The following is a 20364-nucleotide window of genomic DNA, read 5'->3' as shown; positions in this document are numbered from 1 at the left end:
TGTGCAGCTTTCCCTGAGAGCAAACCATCAGTTTTTGTCTCCCAACTCCACATTTGGCTGTGTCTTTTTCTCACTTGATTCCTTGAGGAAAGAAAATCTCACAAGTATTTAGCCTGTCCCTAAAATGAATGCATACTTGGGGATAAAGTTTGAAGTGAGACCCAAGGAATATAAAGCTAAAGGTTCCAGGAAATGAATTTTTCTTAGAATCACTTTTTGTGTGTCTCTGTACTCTTCTTCCATATATGAAGACTGTTTGACATCTTTTTTGAGTTAAGTGAACTGAACGGTGCACTTTTTCCAACATTAAAAATTGGCCAAGCATTTCTGGACAAGAGAGGGCACTTTTGCTTTGATGTAAATCCAGGAAAACATGGTTCAGGTTGGGTTGCATGTTTTCATGTTCAAAATGTGAACCACTAATTTGCTATCTGGGAACATTTCTGTGAAAAGAATTTTTGCCGGATTATTGCCATATACTTATACAGCAATAAATTGCCAAAGAAAATGAAATCTGCCATAGCAGTGGTTAACAAAATTTAGAAATGTTTGTGAACAAATCAGTGTAACATTGAGATCAGTGCCACAGATGACATGTTAGTTCTGCCATGAATATGCAAATACATGTATGCATTAGCATAAAAACCAAAAGCATCAAAATATGGGTTAAAGTTGCAAAACAGAAATTTAAATAAGGTTAATGGAAACCTAAAGATGCAATTTCAAGGGTTTTTAGTAAAATGTATAAAAATATTTCCATTTCCTGGTTCCTTTACACTCAAAAGAGTCTAGGGATTGACTTGTGACCCCAGCATGAAAGAACTAAATCTAAGTAACTGAGTATTTACTCTCCGTCGAAATGGCACTCCGGGCTAGTATGTTACCTGTACATGTATGCACAGTTGCTGATTACCAGTGAAAAGCAGAAGAAAGTTAAATGTGCTAACCTTGAGCCTTTTGAAGGGCTTCAGCATGTAATTCTTTTGTTTGAAGACGCATTGCCATACTATGCTACTCTTACCATCTTTGAATGGAGAAAGGTTCCATTTTAAAGTGACTAGTTGCTCCAAAGTTGCAATTTGGCATGAAGCAAGAAAGTTAGTTTCATTCTTAGCATGATGATAATTTGAAGGTTTGCCTGTTGTTTTTGTGCAGCCATTAAGTTGCAAGCTTCCTGTGGAAAACTATTCATTGGGATAAATGCACTCATTCTGATTTCCATGCCCAGAGGAGCATTTTGGGATTGAAGCCTTGAAGTAGAATTTTAGGTTGAATCCAAACTTTCTGGGGGCCATAGTTTACACAACGTCCCTGCTGGCTCTATCACAGCTGCCTGACACACCTGTGTGCCCCAGTGTCTGAGTGACTGCAGGTTTCCATATGGCACTGTGTATATTTTGATATAATATGCATAATGGATGCGCTGGCTTGCATGGTCTGTCAACACAGTTCATAGCTGAATGATTTCTAATGGTACCGTAATTAGATGAGCATGATGCATGATCCTTATTTACTAATTATTGTTCTGTTTCAAGCCAATGACCCAATTATGCATGCGCATATTTATCCCTACCGGTCCTTGTATGTACTTGATGTGAATATTGTGCAAATGCAAAGTTTTTATTTTTCCAAGTTGTGCATAATGTTATTGTAGCTCTGCTTTTCCTGGTCAGTATTCAATACAGTTATTATCTTCAAGTTGTCCCGAATCTTATTGTGTGGCCCATATGGAACGTTCGTATTTTGTCATACTTCATTCTCGCATTATTCATCATCATTCTTGAGTTTTGAAGGAAGAGTGGCTCTTCAGCTTGCTCGACAACAACTCGAGCATGACACGAGGTTGAAAAGCTGAACAGAGATTGGACACGAACGATGTATTCATGACCTGTGTTGGCATTTCACCAAAGAAATGGTACCTTTTTGTGTGTGATTTGTTCTGAGGCATTTCCTGTTTCAACCTGCAGCTCCAGTTTTGCAGCTTAATGGGCAGATTTGAACAAACAGAATCTTTGTCCTTTCCAGGAAGATCAAAAGCATCGAACATGCCACAGTGCATGTTTATTTCAAAGGTAGACTTTGATTGAATTAATGACTGGAAAGTGGAAACCCCGTGCGGGCTTCCACAATTGTCTCATAAGCAGTTCCCCCACTTCTGCCAACAATTCAAAACAAACTGTGTCATCCGAGGCAACAACAGGCAGTGCAGCGGTAAGACTGAACTCGGGTGTAATTTTATTAATGAAACAAACTCACTTTTAAAGAACAAAAATCAGAAAAACTGCGTAGACAACCCCAGACCAACTCCACAGAGCACATCATCCTCAGACCAGTATATGAAAGGCATTAATTATGTAATCCATGTGATAAATACGTAAAAAGGCAATTTTACCCTCATTTCACCATTCAAGAAACTACATGTACATCTATGCTTCACAGTAAAAAGTATCCAGGAACTCTCAGAAACAAGTGTTGACAATATAAATTGAAATCAGTGGTTGCACCTTACATGTAACTCAAAAAATGCACACGTAGCGGTACTAGTACATTGTACATGTACATGGTTATAAGAGGCCGTTTACATCACTAGAAGTTTGTGGCACTGGTTATGTTGCTAATGAGGATGGATGAAGTATTGTTGAGTTACATGTGTAGATGCCAGTGGGCTATTTAATAAGTACACTTGTTTGGAAATCCATGCGGGCCGGCCAGGCATCCCAGCTGTTTGTCAGCAGTTGCCCAACACGTACTTGAATATGTCCTTGTGCAACTAGTGGACCAGGATTGCATTAGTTGACATGGACCACATCAACAGGAAACCACACACACCATCCGCTTCCCATGCCATCTACAGTCTTTTGTGTCTGTTAGATTGTGTCTGGTGCTTGTTTGGGAGTAGTGAGTTTTTCAGCCACTTTGTTGTAGGGAATACGATGCAGTCTTGTGAATCATGATGTTGTCCACATGTAGACATGCATACGTGTACAGTGTATTTGCTCCTGTTTGCATCACGTGCACTGTTTTTTGCCTTTGATGAGAAATACATGTACACTTACATATGCCTACTATCCACCACGTTTACCATACGATCTCAACTATATGTATGGCGGGCATTTCTCTCAGACGTTCACAAATTCACCTGGACAGCATGTACAGCAATTGAATAGAAAAGTAAATTGTTACTCGAACGGGCTGAAAAAATAATGATGAGAAATGCATACATGTGCTCAGTTTTGCACATTTTGTTTTCAGTGTAGCGTACATGTACGTCCTTGTATTTGACCCATGGCAGACATTTTGTCGCCTTTGCAGATTTTTACCACCATATAATATGCACACATGACTTAATTGCACAATCCAGCCTTATCACGCAGGAACATAATGCGTCCCCCCGCCCACCCCCACATTTATTCGCCATTCAGTATAGACTGCAGTGCGTTTCAGAAGGCGCCTGTTAAGTTCATCACCCAGGGTTCTGAAATTTTTCACAGTCGCATTGCAATGGCATTGGAAGTTGTTTGTCACCCTGGTAAAGTTGGCGCGTTGTCAACACTCAGTGTGATGCTGTCGCCTTGGTGCAATTGACATATTTGATCAGAATTTTTAGACAGACACCTTAAATGGCATTCGCGATGTGTTTTGTCTGAATAAGCCTGTTGAAAAAGAATACACCCCCCCTGCCCCAAAAAATAGCTATAAACAAAAAATGTCCTTTTGCAGTTTATATTAATTCTGTACATGCAACTGTCTTGTTGTCTGCATGAGATCAGTTTTATCTTCATGTGCTGGTACCCAGAGATGCATACAAAGCCCACATACATGTACATGACAGTGTATCAATACCATTTTTACCAGTAGTGCTCATTAAAAAAATCATAATTAATTACAGACTTTTCATTAGTCTACATTTTAACTACACATTGATTCGGACAGTTGTTGCAGTTTTCTTAACATTGTCTGTTCACCCCAACCACGCGGCATTCTGCCCAGGAATAGTCTAGAATTTCCCACAATGCAACACAGGTGTAGTTTTCTTCTCTGTGCGCCAACGAAATTAGGAAATGACATGTGTAAGCCTGCATTTGGGAAGTATAGCCGATTGGCTGTACCCAGATGTACATGTAGTCCTTGATCCATCGCAATATTGCAAAACTGACCTGGTGTCCAGATGTAAGCGGCTGTCCAGTGATTTGGGTTACATTGTGACTGGATCCCACAATATGAGACCTGAAGTTTATTTCCAAGAATTTTGATTCATGAAGAAATGTGGGTTTTTTTGTTTTTGGGGGTTTTTTTTTTTCTTTGTTTTTTGATACAAGTGTTTATCACCCAGTTTGACATCCTGGTGAGAATGAACATTACACGTACGTGGGGGAAACTTTTGAGGTTCCTGTCGCGCATCATGGTCAGATTCTTTCAAAGGCCTTTAACTCAAAAATTAGCTCCGAGGATTTGTCACTTGTGTCACAGATACGTACATGCTTGTATGGTTTGCATGTATTTGTGTGTTGAAAGTGAACTCCTGTTATGGATTTGCTGATTTGTTTCTGGGTGCCCATTCATCACTTCCTGTTGTCAGTCCACAGGCTTATCTCCCAGTCTTGGTACCATGTTGTTTTAACTAAGTGATCGCTAAATGTAATTGCTTGTGCATAGCAGGAAGGGTGGTTTATCATTCATGTGCTATTTTCAAGATGTATTTTTGCATTGAGGAGATGTTGATATAAACGTTAATATATACGTTGGGTAAGGGCAAAACCCGTTATATAAATTAACATTCATGTGCTATTGATATCTGGTGCCGGGTGGGAAATTCCTTTTTCTGGTAATGGCTAAGTTTCAAGTTGAGTCTGTTGTTTTTCGATATCACCTGTTCTTAGTTTCTTTCAGTTTCACCAGTGTCTATCTCTTACACTGCACGCTGGCTTGTCCCATAAGCAGGGAAGCTCCCTCTTCTTGTTTTGATCCTCCTATTTCTCTTGCTGTGTAAATCTCTTTTTTTGTGAGCGTGTTTACTTGGGTGAGCTGATGTGTGTGAAAAGCTCATATGACATGGTAATGCATGTTCGTATTTGATACTGAGCTTCAAGCATGGCCTGCATCATACCTTTGTCAGTGTTTGTGTTTTTTCCGGGGGGGGGGTGTTGAAAGATAGTGAAATTAAACTTCCCATTACCAAGTCTAAGCATCAATACATGTTGTTTGACTAAAGCAGAAATGTGGTCTAGTGGTTTCTAAGAGTCAAGTTTACTACCACATCTGTATTTAATGCTGCATGCAAACATTGGATAATGCAATAATGCATACATGTAACAAACAGAATTAAAGACTTTAGGCCACCTGAATACCAGTACATTGTCATCAATATTCCTCTTGTTTTTTTCACAATAAAACAACTGAGTATTTTGGTAGTAAGCACAATAATTGCGTTGAAAGTACATGTGCATGTACATGTACCAAACATGTCTGGACAATGGATAATGACATTCATACATGCACATGTACCGGTCCCTGTACTTTATGACCCACACATCTCCTGAGATTGTTTCAGCTGTAAGAACCAAGCATGTCTCTGATGTTCATGGATTGTTCCCTAACATTTCCAATTAGTTTCACTGCTGTCAGCACAAGGACAACAGTAAAGATAGGCTGAATGGTAATGCTGGAGTTTGCTTTGAAGAGACATAGTAATTGTGCATTGCCTTCTTGTTGGCTCGTGGATAAGAGTGTCTCAGGCAAGTTCAGTTGGCAACTATAGTTAACCATAGTTGGATGGTTGGACTAGTCCAGTCGCCCGGTACCAGACCAATTGGTATGGTTGCACCATTGGTTATCATTAACCGTTTTACATGTACATGTACTTGTAAGTACAGAGGAGAATCACTGCCATGGAAAAGTGGCCAGATCGTAGAGCACATGGAGATGTGTTCATCTCGGCAAAGTGTTTGTGGTGACGGAATCTCACAAAAATGCTAGGATCAGGGTGGTTTGGTTGGGACTGTCTTGCACCTGCACATTGTTAAAGCAAGTGACCGGCTGTCAAGCTACAGTTGCTGCTGGAGCTTGCTGCCATTAGCAGTATAGAGTAGTTTACTTTCATAAGGGGAATTTTTACAACTTGTCAAGAGGGACTCTAATTTAGGGGAAGTGCATGGACTTTAATGTGCATTTGCTTTTAAGTCACAGTGTTTTAAAACTGGTACAAGTTTGTGGGACAAATTAATGTTCCTATCTTACCCATTTTAATTGGCTAGTTCTGTAGAACTAGCAAAATGTCTTTTGTTCGATAATTGGCCAACTTGCCACAGGGATTTCGTACTGAAACAGGTTCAATCATGTAGGTTTGCTTGCTTGTTTTCAGATCTTAAGAAGCAACCTCCACCCTCCAAAGGCAAATCATCAGTGAGACAACACCAGCATCAATATGAGGAACCGCCAGACACCAGTGAGATCCCCAGGCGGACGTCAGCAGGCGAGATTCCAGAGGAGCATCAATTCTGGGAGGAGATAAACGTTAGAGAGGAGGCAGCACCCGGGGCCACCAAGGACCCCCAGGAGAATGGCACGGCTTTGCTGTCGGACCCGCCCCTGTCCCCTGCCCCCGACCAGACACCCCAGAACGACATGAGGCCACAGGGAGAATACGACAACCCGTGGGAGTGGCGGTCCCCTGCCCTCCCCCGGCTACCGCCGGAGTCACCAGGCGGTGAGTTTAAGCGGTCACGGAGTAAGTCCGATGTCGCGCACCTGGGCGGGATCAACCGAACCAGTCCAGATAGCGACACCCGACCACAGGATGATTATGACCAGCCCTGGGAATGGATACAGAAGAATAGGCAAATGTCGCAGGTCTTGACAGGTGGGGGTAAAGAGTAGCGTCCTTGGTTTCCATTCAGAGCGCCCTCTGTTGATACTGTGCAGCCAGCAGCATGCAAAAACGGGATCTTTGGGTTGAGTGAGACCCGTCTGAAATTGAACAGCGTGGCAGTTTTGTGGCGGGTGTGGTACACGCAGAAATGCCTCTTGTAATGCTCATTTTCTACAGAAATACTCATTCTTAGCAACCTTTCAGGATTTTGGTAGTTTTGCATTAAAGGAAGAAATAGATTTTCTTCCTTTTTTTCTGAAAGTAGAGATATAAATTACATATCCAGAAAATTAAACACTTAGTGTTTGAGGTGCATGCTGCATGCTGATCAAAATCAACAGCTGGTTTTCCCAAATGTGAACAAATGTCAAACATTATCTAATGTTGTCTGTTGTTTCCCAAAAAATCATGAAAATCCCTTCATATCAGAGCTGTTGACATCTCAGCTGTGAACATACCCATAATATTGCAATAGATATGCAGCGATACGAAATTAAGAACATTTTCCTTTCTAAATTATTCTCATTTAAGAAACTTGGTTACATAGGTTATATAGGTTTTGTACTTTCAATCAAGGCTTCCTTTCATCTGCCCTTGTCCAAAAAAAAAAAAAACAGTTAAGCCAAGACTCCTTTGTCAGAAGCTGGTGACGGTTCATGTATCAGATGCCGGTGGGTGGAAATCTTCAAAGTTACTTCTGAGAAAACCACCCTTCAAAGCAGGCATTTAAGCTGCAGTGCATATGATGCACCAAGTCGTACAATAATCAAGGTTTCCATAGGTGTTTCAACCTGCTTCCTTGAATATGCAAGCTTTGAAATCTCACTCTCTTGTACATGTACTCACCGTCAAAGGCTGCCTTGCCATAAGTTTTTTCAGTCCAACCTCAATCTGCATTCATTTGCTGCATTTTACTCCTATAAAACTTTAATGAACACTCTCTGCAAATTTTGCGTACGGAGTGCACTAAAAAAAAAAAACTGAAAGGTGCCTTAATGTTTTCTGACTGCATGAAAATGAAATAAGGGTCTTGAATGGGAGGGTGTACAGTACATTGGGTTCATTTTTGGGTTGCCTTTCAGAGAAAGAGAAGCAGAGCCTGGTGTCGAGGTCGGGGGCGTCGACGCCCGACAACTTGAGGCGGGGCTCACCGCGGAAGCTCAACACGGAGCTGAAGCTGGAGCTGAGGCACAAACATGAGGTGCAAGGGGAGAAGATCGATCCTAACCTCAGCCTGGACGAGCAGAGGTGAGGACTGACAGAAGGGGCTGACAAGCCAGTGGGAGGGGGGTCGTGGGTGACCCGATCCCACAAAATTAGTCTTTATCACTTCACACCAAATGATGTGTAAACCTGTAGGGATTTTTGTGTCAGTAACACAGAGAACATTTAAACCCACTCCAGTGAATTCTGTATACAGTACTGGCTAATATCTGTACTTGTCCCCATGCTCTAGTAAGAGACTGATTGCACCCACTAAGCCATGTGATCTATAGTGGATGTCAGACGTCAACAGACATGGTGTAATTCCATAGCAAAGAGCGTCATAGGTGTAATTTACTAGAAGTAAAGGCAACGGTCGGTAAATTACTCAGATTTATGATTTGCTGAGTACAAAACCCAAAATCTGCTTTATTTTTGGTAAACAACACAAAAAACACTTCGCTATTGAAAGACGCCATGTTGATTGACATTTGATTCCCACTATACATGTAGGTCATGTGACTTAACGAGCATAATCGGTTTATTCGCACCAAGTTTGGACAAACACAGGCTCATACCACATAGTGTGGATGGAGCCCTCAAGTGGCCAATGCCAGGCATGGTAGCAAATATTGCTCCGTGACGTTGTCTTGTAGTTTAAAAACTAGTAATGCAGCAAGAAACATGACACAAATCTTGAACAATTGACCACCAAGTGACAGTATTTGTCAAGCCCAACTTTGTAAGGGACTGTGGCCATGGAATCATGCCATTTGTAAAAAAAGTCTGTGTTTTCGGCCGAAAATAATACCACATTTAGGCTAAGTTTGTCACTGAATAATGTTGCCCATCAAACTCACCATACAGGGTACCGACTAGGTGCTTACATGTACACATAAATTAAAAAGATGAACAAAAGAAATGTACTGGAGCAGGAATCAAACCTACAACCTCCAGAGCACTGTACCAGTTCTTTAAAAACTGATTTTCCCAGTCCAGTTTTGGTGGCTGCTCCCATTTGTCAATATCTTTGTTCAGGTGTGTCAAAAGCCATAAAATCCCTGACACCATATAGAGGAATAATACCACGGGCAAGTGGTTAAGGCCCTTTTTCCCCCATTAACTGGTTCTAGTTTTGCATCAGTTTTGCATCTGAGTTATCAAGCACAACGGGGTATGCAAAAGATGTCGTGTATAGTGGTCATTTGGTACGGCAATTTATGGTCGCCGATGCACCCGAGGCCTACATGTACCTCAGTAATTTCTTTGGTGATGTGTTTATGATGGTGCTCAGCGGCGTGAACTTCAGCTTTCAAAATCATTTATATTTTTTTAGTCCAGAAGACAAGAACCCTACCTTTGTAAGAATCAAGTGAATTCCAGTAATTTGTAGTTAAAGTCGCTGTCAAATGTGGGCACAAACATTGAGGAATGTGACACTCAGCCTTACGTGGAACATTTTTGTTCTTTTGGAAAGGTGAAAATAAGTTTAAGGGCTTTTTACACCTCTGGGTAGAAAGGAATGATAAATAACCTCAAAACTCATTCTCCCATATTCACCAATATCCCCCAAATTGCCTGAATACCATGGCACCTGGTTCCACGGCCACTCCCCCCCCTTTTCTCCTGGATTTACACCAGTGATGCCTAGAACATTGACCACACAAGGGAACAATTTTGTAAGGGACATTTGTAAGACCATTCTTGCATCAGCCATACCTGCCAAGTTGGGACCATTATCTCCCCCCCTGGGAAAAAGTGGGGTGGGGGTCAGTGGCCACACCTCCCCTCTCCACCCCTTCCACTGCCAGTTGTTCACTGATATGTAGGATGTGTTTACTGAATTTTTACAGACACCAGTTCAAAGATTTGTTGTCCCCTCTCTTGGGAAGGAATTGTCCAACACACTAACCAGGGGCCAATTTCATAGAGCTGCTTAAGCACAAAATTTGCTTCAGCGCGAGAAAACCTTACTTGATAAATCAGGTAACCAGCCAAAACTCCATGTGATGTATATTGTTTTGGGATTATATTTAGCTGTTTTTTTGGTTAGCATGACAATCAGATAGAGTTTTAGCTGGGAACCTGTGTTGACTAAGCAAAGTTTTTTCCCGCTTAAGCAAATTTTGTGCTTTTGTTGTTGTCTGTTTTAATTCCCACAGCTTCTACCACGGCAAGTTATCCAGACTAGAAGCCGAGAAGCTCTTGAAGCCGTGCAAGGAATGCAGCTACCTGGTCAGACAGAGTGAAAGTGCTCAGAAGGACTACTCTCTCTCCCTCAAGTGAGCGCCATCATTGTTTCAGTCGCAATCAGTGTTGTAGTCCAGACCATCACAAGACCGGTCGCAAGGAATGGGGCGGAAAGTAACAGAGGAGTGCTTTTGGTACAGTTGCCCTGGATCGGCTTTTGACTTGAATCCAGATCGGAGGTCTTGTCTTGGTCTTGTGATGGTCTCGTGGGGTCTTGACTACAACACAGGTTACAATTGGACCGCGAAATGGTTGTTAACTTTCATTTGCAACATCACAGCATCATTTTGTGCAAACCGCAGGTTGGCAAACTATAGACTGATTCGCTAACGCCATTACATGTTCTTGCGGTTTCCGTGTCCTTAAGGCGTGCATCCCTAAACTTAACGCATGCATGATTTTGGTTAGCTGCGTGCCCCCATTGGCTGAGGAAGCATTTCAATGCGCATGTCATTTGCACACGCGCGTGGGGCCACCGCAGTTGTTAGCTCCTGATTCTCGTCACCAGATCGGTCTATTCACTCTTTGCACGCTGCTGCCACAGACACACACAGGCTCGATCTTGATCTTCACACTAGCCGGTTCAGTGATTCCCGTGTATGTTGTTTACATGTAGTAAATCTGTATGTGCTGCATCACCTCTTATACCGGTACCGTGCTATTGGACAATATCTGAAAAGCTACATTGACACGATTCTACTACATGTAGCTGCCAGATCGAGGCTGTGCCTGCCCGTTGCGGCAGCGTGCAAAGAGCGAATAGATGGCCACCCTAATGATCACACGAAGTGTCCACAAGCACCACCAGTGATGCTCAAAGTGCTACATCATTATTGTCCCTGCCCAGTGGGACCGTATGCGTTTCCTGAAACCATCTCAGCACCCAGGGGGGAATACACAGTTAACTGTTGACATCACAGGCCCACACAGCCAACAACACAACAACCATCTCTACCCTCACAGGTATCCAGTCCTACTCCTGGGTGGAGAGAGAGAGCCAAGTAGGAGTTAAGTGATTCATTCAACATGTAAGAAGCAGCTCCAATCAAAACTGCCACCGCACGCATGGGAGTTACAAACTGTAACCGCTGGGCCTCATCTCTGGCAAAGCCAAAATCATGACTCAGAGAGCTTGAAGTTTATTATGTATCGTGATGCATGATTTTTATTAAACAGTTCAGGCAAAAGATGCCATCAAAATGGTCATGTAAAGATCATTTGCCAGTTGGGCAAGAAAACTTTTGCCAACCACTTATTAAGTTTATGCACAGATTGCCACACAGGTAAAATGGTACTACATGTCTATCCGGTTTGTAAGTGACTTCCTCATTCATATGTATACACTACTGATTACAAGCACCTAATTAAATGAACACTCATGTTGAGCTCCAGTTCCGTGGTTTCATGTAACTATGTGTGCAGTTGGGTGTGGTTCAAACTGATATGACCTCACCTTAAATCAGAAAAGCAAAAGAAGAGGCTTTTGTTTTTGTAGCAACAGTATCCAATCAAAAGAGTAATACAAAATCGTGCTCAATGTCTGTAAGCAAAAGAAGGGCGTATTCCATCAGCTTCGATATTTTTCTTTAAACCAAAAAAAATTTTTGTAATACAAAATGGTGCTCAATGTCTGTAAGCAAAAGAAGGGCGTATTCCATCAGCTTCGATATTTTTCTTTAAACCAAAAAAAATTCCTGTTACAAGAACATGCAGTGCTCAAAACTGGAACAATATGTCGATGAGGAAACGAGCGATGTGACTGAAACTGTGTCTTGTAGAAACAACTCGTGTTCTCAAGTTGAACAAGTATTGTTTCCCGTTGAATGTTTACAAGCAATTGTCTTGAATTTCTTTTCCCTTGGGCTGCAGGAGTGCCAAAGGCTTCATGCACATGAAGATCGTCTGCAACTCCCAAGGTTACATCCTGGGGGAGTTCAGCAAACCGTTTAAGGGCATCCCACCCATGATACACTACTACACAACACACAAGCTCAACATCCGAGGAGCAGAGCACATGGCCCTGCTGCATCCAGTGGAGAACCAGATGCTATGATCTTGCACTTCTTGGACATGCTCGCCACCGATTGACTCATTGTCATCACCTTTGTGACCATGCTTTGCCATTAATCGCAATCAGATACACAGAAAATTAGGTAACCACGTCAGACTTATTTGGTGTTGAATGTGAGTAATCCAGTCTCAAGACTTCCATTTTCAAAGACTGTTTTCCAGGTTTGATTCTTGTAAATTCCACAGCGAACATTTATTTTGACAGTGAATCTGGTTACTTTCAAATCACAGCTGTAGTTCATTTGGTCGGAGAAGAACCATGTGTTGAGGTTCTGTGTGAGACATACACTGTCAAGACAAATTTCCTGTGCTTGGCTTGACATTGACATTGTGCTACAGCATTGCCTAAAGGGAACATTGCATGTCACGGATCACGTTGTCATTGTGTCAGACACCAGGGGGGTATTGTCAAATCCAGAGACTAGCAGAACTTGGCACCCTTGGAGTAGTGAATAGCTGAAACAATGCTTGTCTACCTGAGTTGTAGAGGACACACCGTGTCTTTGCTGTGGCACATCAGAGCTTGGGCATTCAGAAACTCATGCCACCGATGTTCGTAGGTGGAGAGACATTGGGAAGGAGAAGAGCTCTGCTCATGTTGGAATTCGATGGTCATCTACCTTGACCACCATCCCAGTTGCCAGTTCTGGTGAAGCTGCCAAACACTGCAATCTGCTAAGCACGGAAACATTTTTGCTTAGCAACAGCAGGTTACCAGCTAAATTCTCTATTGATGCATGTCACTTGTAGCTGGTTCCCAGCTTGATTTTGCCTAGCAAGGAAAGTTTGCTAAGCAGTATTTCTGTCTGAGCTGCTCCATGACATGGGACCCTGATATGTTCATATTGAGTATTCCGCCGTACTTTCCGGTGCCATTGTGGTTGCGCGCTTTGCCCGCTGCTTGCTGGAAAAGTGGCTACGTTAATCCAGTATGAGTTATCAGTGGTGCAGTAGAGAGGGTTCAGAGGGTTGAATCACCTCTCCCCCTCCCCTCCCCCATAACCACAAAAAAGCTGAAAAGTAAAAAGAGAATAAAATGTCCCAGCCATGCTCTAAGGCTTTGTAAGATAAAGAAATTGAAATAGACGTAAGACTTCCATCCATACAGATTTCTTTATGTGAGTCACTACATGCAGGATGGTACCCTCCTCCCCTCCCACACACACACTCAAGTGTGTATTTGCCTGCAACTGGGGACCCCCTATTGTTCCTCTTTGTTTGTACTCTAACTTTTTAGAAGACCACCCATATGTTTTGTACACAGTTGTCAATCGGGGACCCTCTGTCAATCGGGGACCTTATTGTCTATTGTTCAGGGTCCCCAATTGAATGCAGAAACAAACTCACAGCCACCCCAACACCCACACCTTCATTCTGGCTTAGTACACCCCTGTAAAGTAATCCTGAATTAAGAAAAGCTTCAAAGTGTTAACGATAAGTTACAATGTGCTGCTGGATATGTCTAAAACGTGTACACTCGTGTTCAAAGTAAGCAAAGCATTTACTGAACACACATCACCTGTTTGTTCAACAAATGCAGAAACGGTGATAATTGTTCCAGTGTAGCTTAAGATGAGTAGCAATAAGGTACTGCAGGTGAAACAAGGACTCTTCCTTGCTTATTTGCAATTGTGTAGCAGTAAATTCCAACAGGGTTCAACATCCATTCATAGATACCTTAGACAATTTCCCCATTCAACAATGCGCAACGTGACCATGCTTTAACATTGGATAATGCCCACTGCGATGTGATAATGTCCGCAGCGCTGGCACCTGGATACCAGACAGTTTAATCCAGTCCTGTTGGTCAAGAATCTCCGTGCACCGTGGCACGCAAAACTTGTCACATGCATGCCAAGTCTATATATGGAGATTCTTCTGGACTACTTGCTCAAGGAATATACCATAAAATAGACAGGGGTGTTCGGGCATATGAAAGTAATACTCTTGAAAAAACTCCTTGGAAATCCATCATATGTTGACTTCTTTTGACTCCGACTAAAACGGTATTTATGAATGGGAATAAAGTTGTGCTTGGTCAGGAGAATGAATGCTAATAATGCCCTCACCTGCTGCTCGGGCCATAGTTGCCTCCATTCTCCTGAGCAGAGACCAGCCAAACACATATTTATTCCCATATTTCATACTTTTTGTTTTCATTTTGACATATTTCACTGTTCATTTTATAGTCCAACAGACAGAACAAAAATGTGCAAATATCTAAAAAAAACAAAATGATAATAATAATAATAAGATGAATATACGTTGAGAAAGATCTCTACAAAGGTTTATTATATCAAGATGTGTTACAGCGTCAAGAGTGTATATAAATGTACATGTGTATGGCATTGACTATTATGTGCTTTGTGTATATTATTGTTAATAAGACTATGAAAACTTGTCAGTGCTTGGGTCACTGTTGAACTGCAGATTAACCTTAAGCCATTGCTAACGTACCTCTGTTCTTAACAAAATCCAATTTTACCTGTTGTATGTGAAGAAGATAATATTCCAAACTTAGCAATTATATGTGATAGCATACTTGAGGTAAGTGTTCCTAGTGTTTCAAAATCATGTTTTGTTGATGTAATCTTCCCATTTCCTGGCGGAACTGTAACATGGTATGACAAAAGAAGATAGATAAGGCTGAATCTAGAACAACCTGGGATTTAAAAAGGCCCTTAAAATTGGAATTTCATTCTTTTTAAAGAAAAATCGTTTTTCCGGTCTCATCGCTGTCAGTGGTTCCCTTGCCAGTGTAGTATACGTAACTGACCAACGGAGAAAAATAAACACAAACTTTCCACACTGTTATTAGAAAATAATTAGATAAATTTTACAGAGGGGAGTAAAAATTTCTAGCAGTGTTGACACTCTATGACGATTTGTGAGCTTTGTGGAGGTCCACTGGGCCCAGTATTTTACTGCTTGTGAGGTAGAGTTTTGCCCTGTGATTTCACCGTTTAAAGCGTATCTTGTCCCTATGGTAACTGTGGCTTGAGGTCAGAGTTTGCTTAATCAAGGTCAAAGTTCAAAAAATATTAAGAGCTGCAGTGACTAGATAATAAGAACGGGGAGGGTAGGAACTGCCGTCTTGTTGAGAATATTATTGTCATCTTTTTTTACGGGTTGTAAATGTTGAAAATGTGTTGCCCTGAGCCATAATTGTTCCCTTTTGGGTGAAATCGTTGGAAGTACATTTTTTAATCACGGCTGCAGATGTCATAACATTTTGTGAGGTATGGAGACATGTTTTGAAACTTGTTTGTTGATCTTGATAACCTGATACCAAAAACAAAAATCTAGCTTTTCTTCAAGCAAGTATGATTTGTATTTGTAAAGCCTCCAACCTTCCATGCTATCCGCAGCTATTTTTAACACTGTATGAATGTTGAGGCTTGCATTTTACGCCGACCGATTTGATTTTGGGTTAATTTTCAAGAAATTCATTTAACAGGTCACTCAGTTTGGTTGAAACTTCAGAAAAATGATTTCGCCACATTTGGACACATTTTTGTAAAGCAAAACAAGATACACGTCCTCCATCAAGTAATAACTAAAAGCTTTTTGAATAAGTGACTTTCGGTTTTAAAATTATGCAACTGGTTTATATTGTTTTTATGAAAAGAAAATGATTAGCACGGACATGCAGTGCATTCGGTTGTTTAAAGTACTTTGTAAATATAAAAAAGGTATATAATATATAATTCTATAACTCACTGTGGGGGCCCGTGGTGTCTGAAACCAATAAACGAAAGCTTTGGTGTCCATGCAGAATGGATGTGAAATGTGGCCTCAACTTATTTCCTCCAAAGAGTGGTAACATTTGCATAAAACATTTGTGGCTTGTGTATTTTTTAATTTTTTTTTACTTTGATCATTTCGTATGTATATGTCTGGCCCCCGGCCGATGGCTCAGGGTTCGCAGTCCCTCCGCCACCGAAGGGGGAATCGGAGGACGAAGCCAGGCAGGGTAAAGAACGGCAAGAGAGAATATTGACTGGAGCCTCATACTTCCGTAGGATTAGCCCGATATTATTCCAGGATAAAAATTGGCCGAAGTAACCCCGAGCGTACCCCATGCAAAGTCAAAAGCCAACCAAGGAGACTTGAAAACTTCTAGCAATCCCCCTCCATGGTGCCCAAAGAGTATCACAAATTGCACCAGGAAGTAATACACTGCAGGCCACTTCCAGCCAAATACAAGCAGCTTGGACCTGCCCAAAATCATGCCCTGCACACTTGCAGATTTCAAAGGTCAAATTACCAACTTAATGATAATGGAGGAATCCCCAGCCCTCTACATGTTCGCTACCTGAACCCTTTAATACCACGCGACCCAAGTGGTACAAAACGAAACCAAATATTTTTTATGCATGTATAACAGTGCGCGCAATAAAAACTACATTGATTAATCGTGAGTAGGAACACTCCTGCTCAAAACCTGACTCATCTCTGCATCAGAACCTCTCAAATGATCAAGATTTTCTCATGAGGTCACATCTACAGCTTGTCTCCACGTGATTCACAGGAGGTTACACAGTTCAGCTGAAGTGAAGAAGTACAGTATAATACAGGAAACAACTTCCTTAAAATGTGTACACTGAACACTTGAAAAATTCTACCTAAGAGAAAACTATTCAATGAAGATAAAGTGCTACTTCAAACAACCAGGTACCACAAAATTCTGACAACTATGAGCCTTAAACAGGCAAACACAAAAGTGGGAGCAACGCCCATCTCTAAAAGTACTTGAGGTTAAACTCACTGGAATATGAGGGAACAAGAAAAGGCATTTCTTCATAAACACAGTTTCACTGCGGAATGCAAACAGAAGCCAAGCATTACACATGTAGGTCTCATGACAGGACGCAGACACCCAGTGTAAAAGGACTTGAAAATCAGTTGGACCAACTATAAAATATACCAGTGACAATTAGTCCAAACCTGTCCCATAGGGCTTCTAATATAGAAATGCAAAATACACTCTCCAAGTCCTTAAAACTGGTGATTAACAATACCAGAATGCCATAAACTTTCTATCTGAGCGATCCAACGAATTTAAATTGTCACACGCATCTACCAAACATGAATCCGGTTTTCAAAATGCAAAACACTGAGGTACATGTACTTTTCACAATTTGCATAAATACTTAATGAATGAAACAACCAACAAGGAGTGAGACATTTTCACCCTGAAAGCAAACCTTACAACAAAGAGAAGCTAGTAAAACTATGTTCAAGCAACATCTAAGTGAAGTGAACGCACCTCTCACAATTATACACCACCAAAATGTAAGCTAGATAACGTCAATGTGGCAACCTGCCAGCGGCTAGGGACGAGTCCGTTGGGACCGAAGTATACCGTCCCCCTAGAAAGTTGGTCTTTGTCGAGATGATGGCTAATCTGATTGGTTAAAACTTAATGACGTACCCCGGACAGACCTGACTTGAAATAAACTTGACCTGGACACCTGACTTATACACAACAATTAACAAGCGGCTGGTTTATTCATCAACACGCTCAACTAATATACCAGCAGAGGGCGCTATTGACGGGAGACAGTGGCCGAGTTCGGGCGGTTTGTTCCCATGTGTTCACGAACAGCTCGATTTGTTGTTCGTGGGTCGGTCGCTCGAACGCCGGGAACAAACCAGCGATGCTAGTGACAAGCAACATGCAACTAACTGGCGGCGTCCATGCAGGCTGCGTTATTCGAGAGTTAATGTTTGGATGGGCTGAATTCTTTTCTATAACAGGAACATTCATTTCTGTGTTACAGAAAATAATTAATGTTAATTTTGCAAAACTTCCCATTGTCTACATGGTCTATGGATTTGGGAGCCCTCTCTCTACTTTTTGCAGCTGTTCAAAAATCAAAATCTCACGAGTTTTTCCGTGTGTTCCTGTAAAACCCTGACGAGGAGCTGGTGTGTGATCCTGTTCCGAGAACAGTGTTCTTAAGTCGTGTTCCCGCCGTTCGAGCGCGAGAACAAGAAACCCGTGTTTGCAGAAGACAACTCATAGACACGTGACACCAACGACCCACTAATCACATTTGATGGCTTTATTCAGGCACTGTTTATCTGAACTCAATATTGGCTGATTCCACTGTGCGAATCATAAATACGATGCTGTTAGCAACGAGTTCGTAACTGAAATATCCTATTTCATACCTTCATTTGTAAATATTTGGACTCCAGTGGCGATGCGGATGTGCAAAATCCGATGTTATATCTCCCGTCCAGTAAGTTGTTTCCTTGTTTCCAAGTTGTGTCTTTATGGGATGGGTCGTATTTTAAAAAACTGTGGCACTGTCCTTGGGTTCCCGGGTTTAGTAACTGACGTCGTTGTTGAACTCCAACCCTGAGTCGATTTTACGTTGTCGCGGGCTGGGACTTGCTTACATTTTATTTTATTTTTAATTAAAGCTGTTGTCGCATTTTTCTATCCCCTTACCATGAAATAGCTTAGTGTTTTGGTTTTTAGTTCCGTAAACAACACACACCGTCAATCGTTTTTATATCGTCCATCACTATTTAAATTGGTACACTTGATCAATGTGCTCCGTAGGGAGGCAGTTGAAGGCCAGCTATACTTTCATTGTTTTTTCTTTAACTCTGTTTCTTCCTCTGCTATAGTGGCGTAAATTTGTGTCGGATAAATGGAGGATGATGGTGGATGGGGGGGGGGTGACGTGCCCATCCATGAAAATATAAAAATCGGAAGGGGGACAGGGGGTGACACCATTTGACTCTTTATAGAGGTCGATGTGCGTGATATTGATATATATCTGTAATATTTATTTAGAATGGCATATTTATGGCTTTTTAAAAATTTGCTTTTTTGAGTGATATTGAACGCATTTTTGTCATTGAAAGTTTGGAAAATTCTTCACAGTCCGCTTTATTGTATTTTTGTGCTCACCACAAAAAGGGTGAGGGGTGATTCAGTAGTCTGAGTATGGGGGATATATACCCCCCCCATGTACGTCCATGCTCTGTTGAAATCTGCTTCCCACCTTTTCACAGCTGCGAACGAGGGAATACCGCCTCTGATGCGTATTTGTGCCGGTGTTAACCTTTTTCAAACCGAGATACTTGATTGACTACCCGATACTCAATTTTTTCTTATTTTCACAAAAAGCTCATTCCTCTTAACTCTAAAGATCTCTTCTACAGTCACCAAAGATGATTTGAACGTGAATGGACAAGCTAGTTAGTCATCTGGAGAGTGTCTGGTGTCATCGCCCTAGCAGAACTCCATCCAACTTTCATTATAATACTGAATTGCTTTGTGAGAGGTGTAAGAACGTACTTCGCAAATTGCATGGGTTGGTACATTTATTTAATCTGTTACATATATTGTGGACTGATTTTTTTCTACGTCTGATCAAGTGGGATTTTGTTATGTAAATGTATTTTCAACATTCCCAAACCACAGATATAGCGGCGTAACTTGGGCTTATGTCCGGGAGGCACCCGGGTTGCACACATTTTTTCAAGGGAGCACCACACAAGAAAATAATCTGCAGCTGCACATAAACTCAACAGAGATTATTCACAGATATCAAATGGAGGGAGACCTGGGGAAGGCGCGGGCATCCGCTGTGCACGGGGGGCACGTGCGCCCCACATAGAATAAACTAATAACCTTTGAACTCACACGAGCAGCTCGAACACGACATGCGTACTCATCACACCGGACACACTACCCGGATGGCCTACCGTGATCGCGGTGACAATACCACTCTGCAAGAGGGATGGAAATGCTCTCTTTTGATGTGAACACACCAAAAACTACTGAATAAAAACAAAAATGTGTGTTTTTTGCATTTGATACGGGTGTGGTTTTTTTTTAGGAATATATATGAATATTTCAGTGTTGAGTTTGGACATTATTTATCACTATTTAGACAAGGGAAGTCACACCTTAACTTGTGGCGCATCCTGGGTTTCCTTGTACAACGTTT

At 41.6% G+C, this 20364-nt stretch overlaps 1 protein-coding gene across 5 annotated transcripts in view; it reads left to right on the top strand.

Annotated features, from left to right (window-relative positions):
* LOC110986778 (uncharacterized) overlaps positions 1 to 16168 on the top strand; it is a 35796-nt gene extending 19628 nt beyond the window's left edge. For 4 of the 5 annotated variants that reach the window (XM_087137335.1, XM_022248966.2, XM_022248964.2 and 1 more), the window contains 4 exons: positions 6362 to 6859; positions 7951 to 8116; positions 10234 to 10353; positions 12191 to 16168. In XM_087137335.1, coding sequence (XP_086993461.1) covers positions 6362 to 6859; positions 7951 to 8116; positions 10234 to 10353; positions 12191 to 12374 — 968 coding nt within the window. In that variant the 3' untranslated portion in view covers positions 12375 to 16168. The remainder of the gene's footprint in view (positions 1 to 6361; positions 6860 to 7950; positions 8117 to 10233; positions 10354 to 12190) is intronic. The other variant, XM_022248967.2, reaches the window with a different exon arrangement.
* The last annotated feature ends 4196 nt before the right edge of the window (positions 16169 to 20364 follow it).

The sequence above is a fragment of the Acanthaster planci genome, linkage group LG05, assembly GCF_054643075.1.
Source record: "Acanthaster planci isolate LZ-2023a linkage group LG05, COTS_SCS, whole genome shotgun sequence".
NCBI classification, from domain to species: Eukaryota; Metazoa; Echinodermata; class Asteroidea; order Valvatida; family Acanthasteridae; genus Acanthaster; species Acanthaster planci.
The sequence above is the reverse complement of the archived record's forward strand: the minus strand, read 5'-3'. Positions and strand labels throughout refer to the sequence as shown.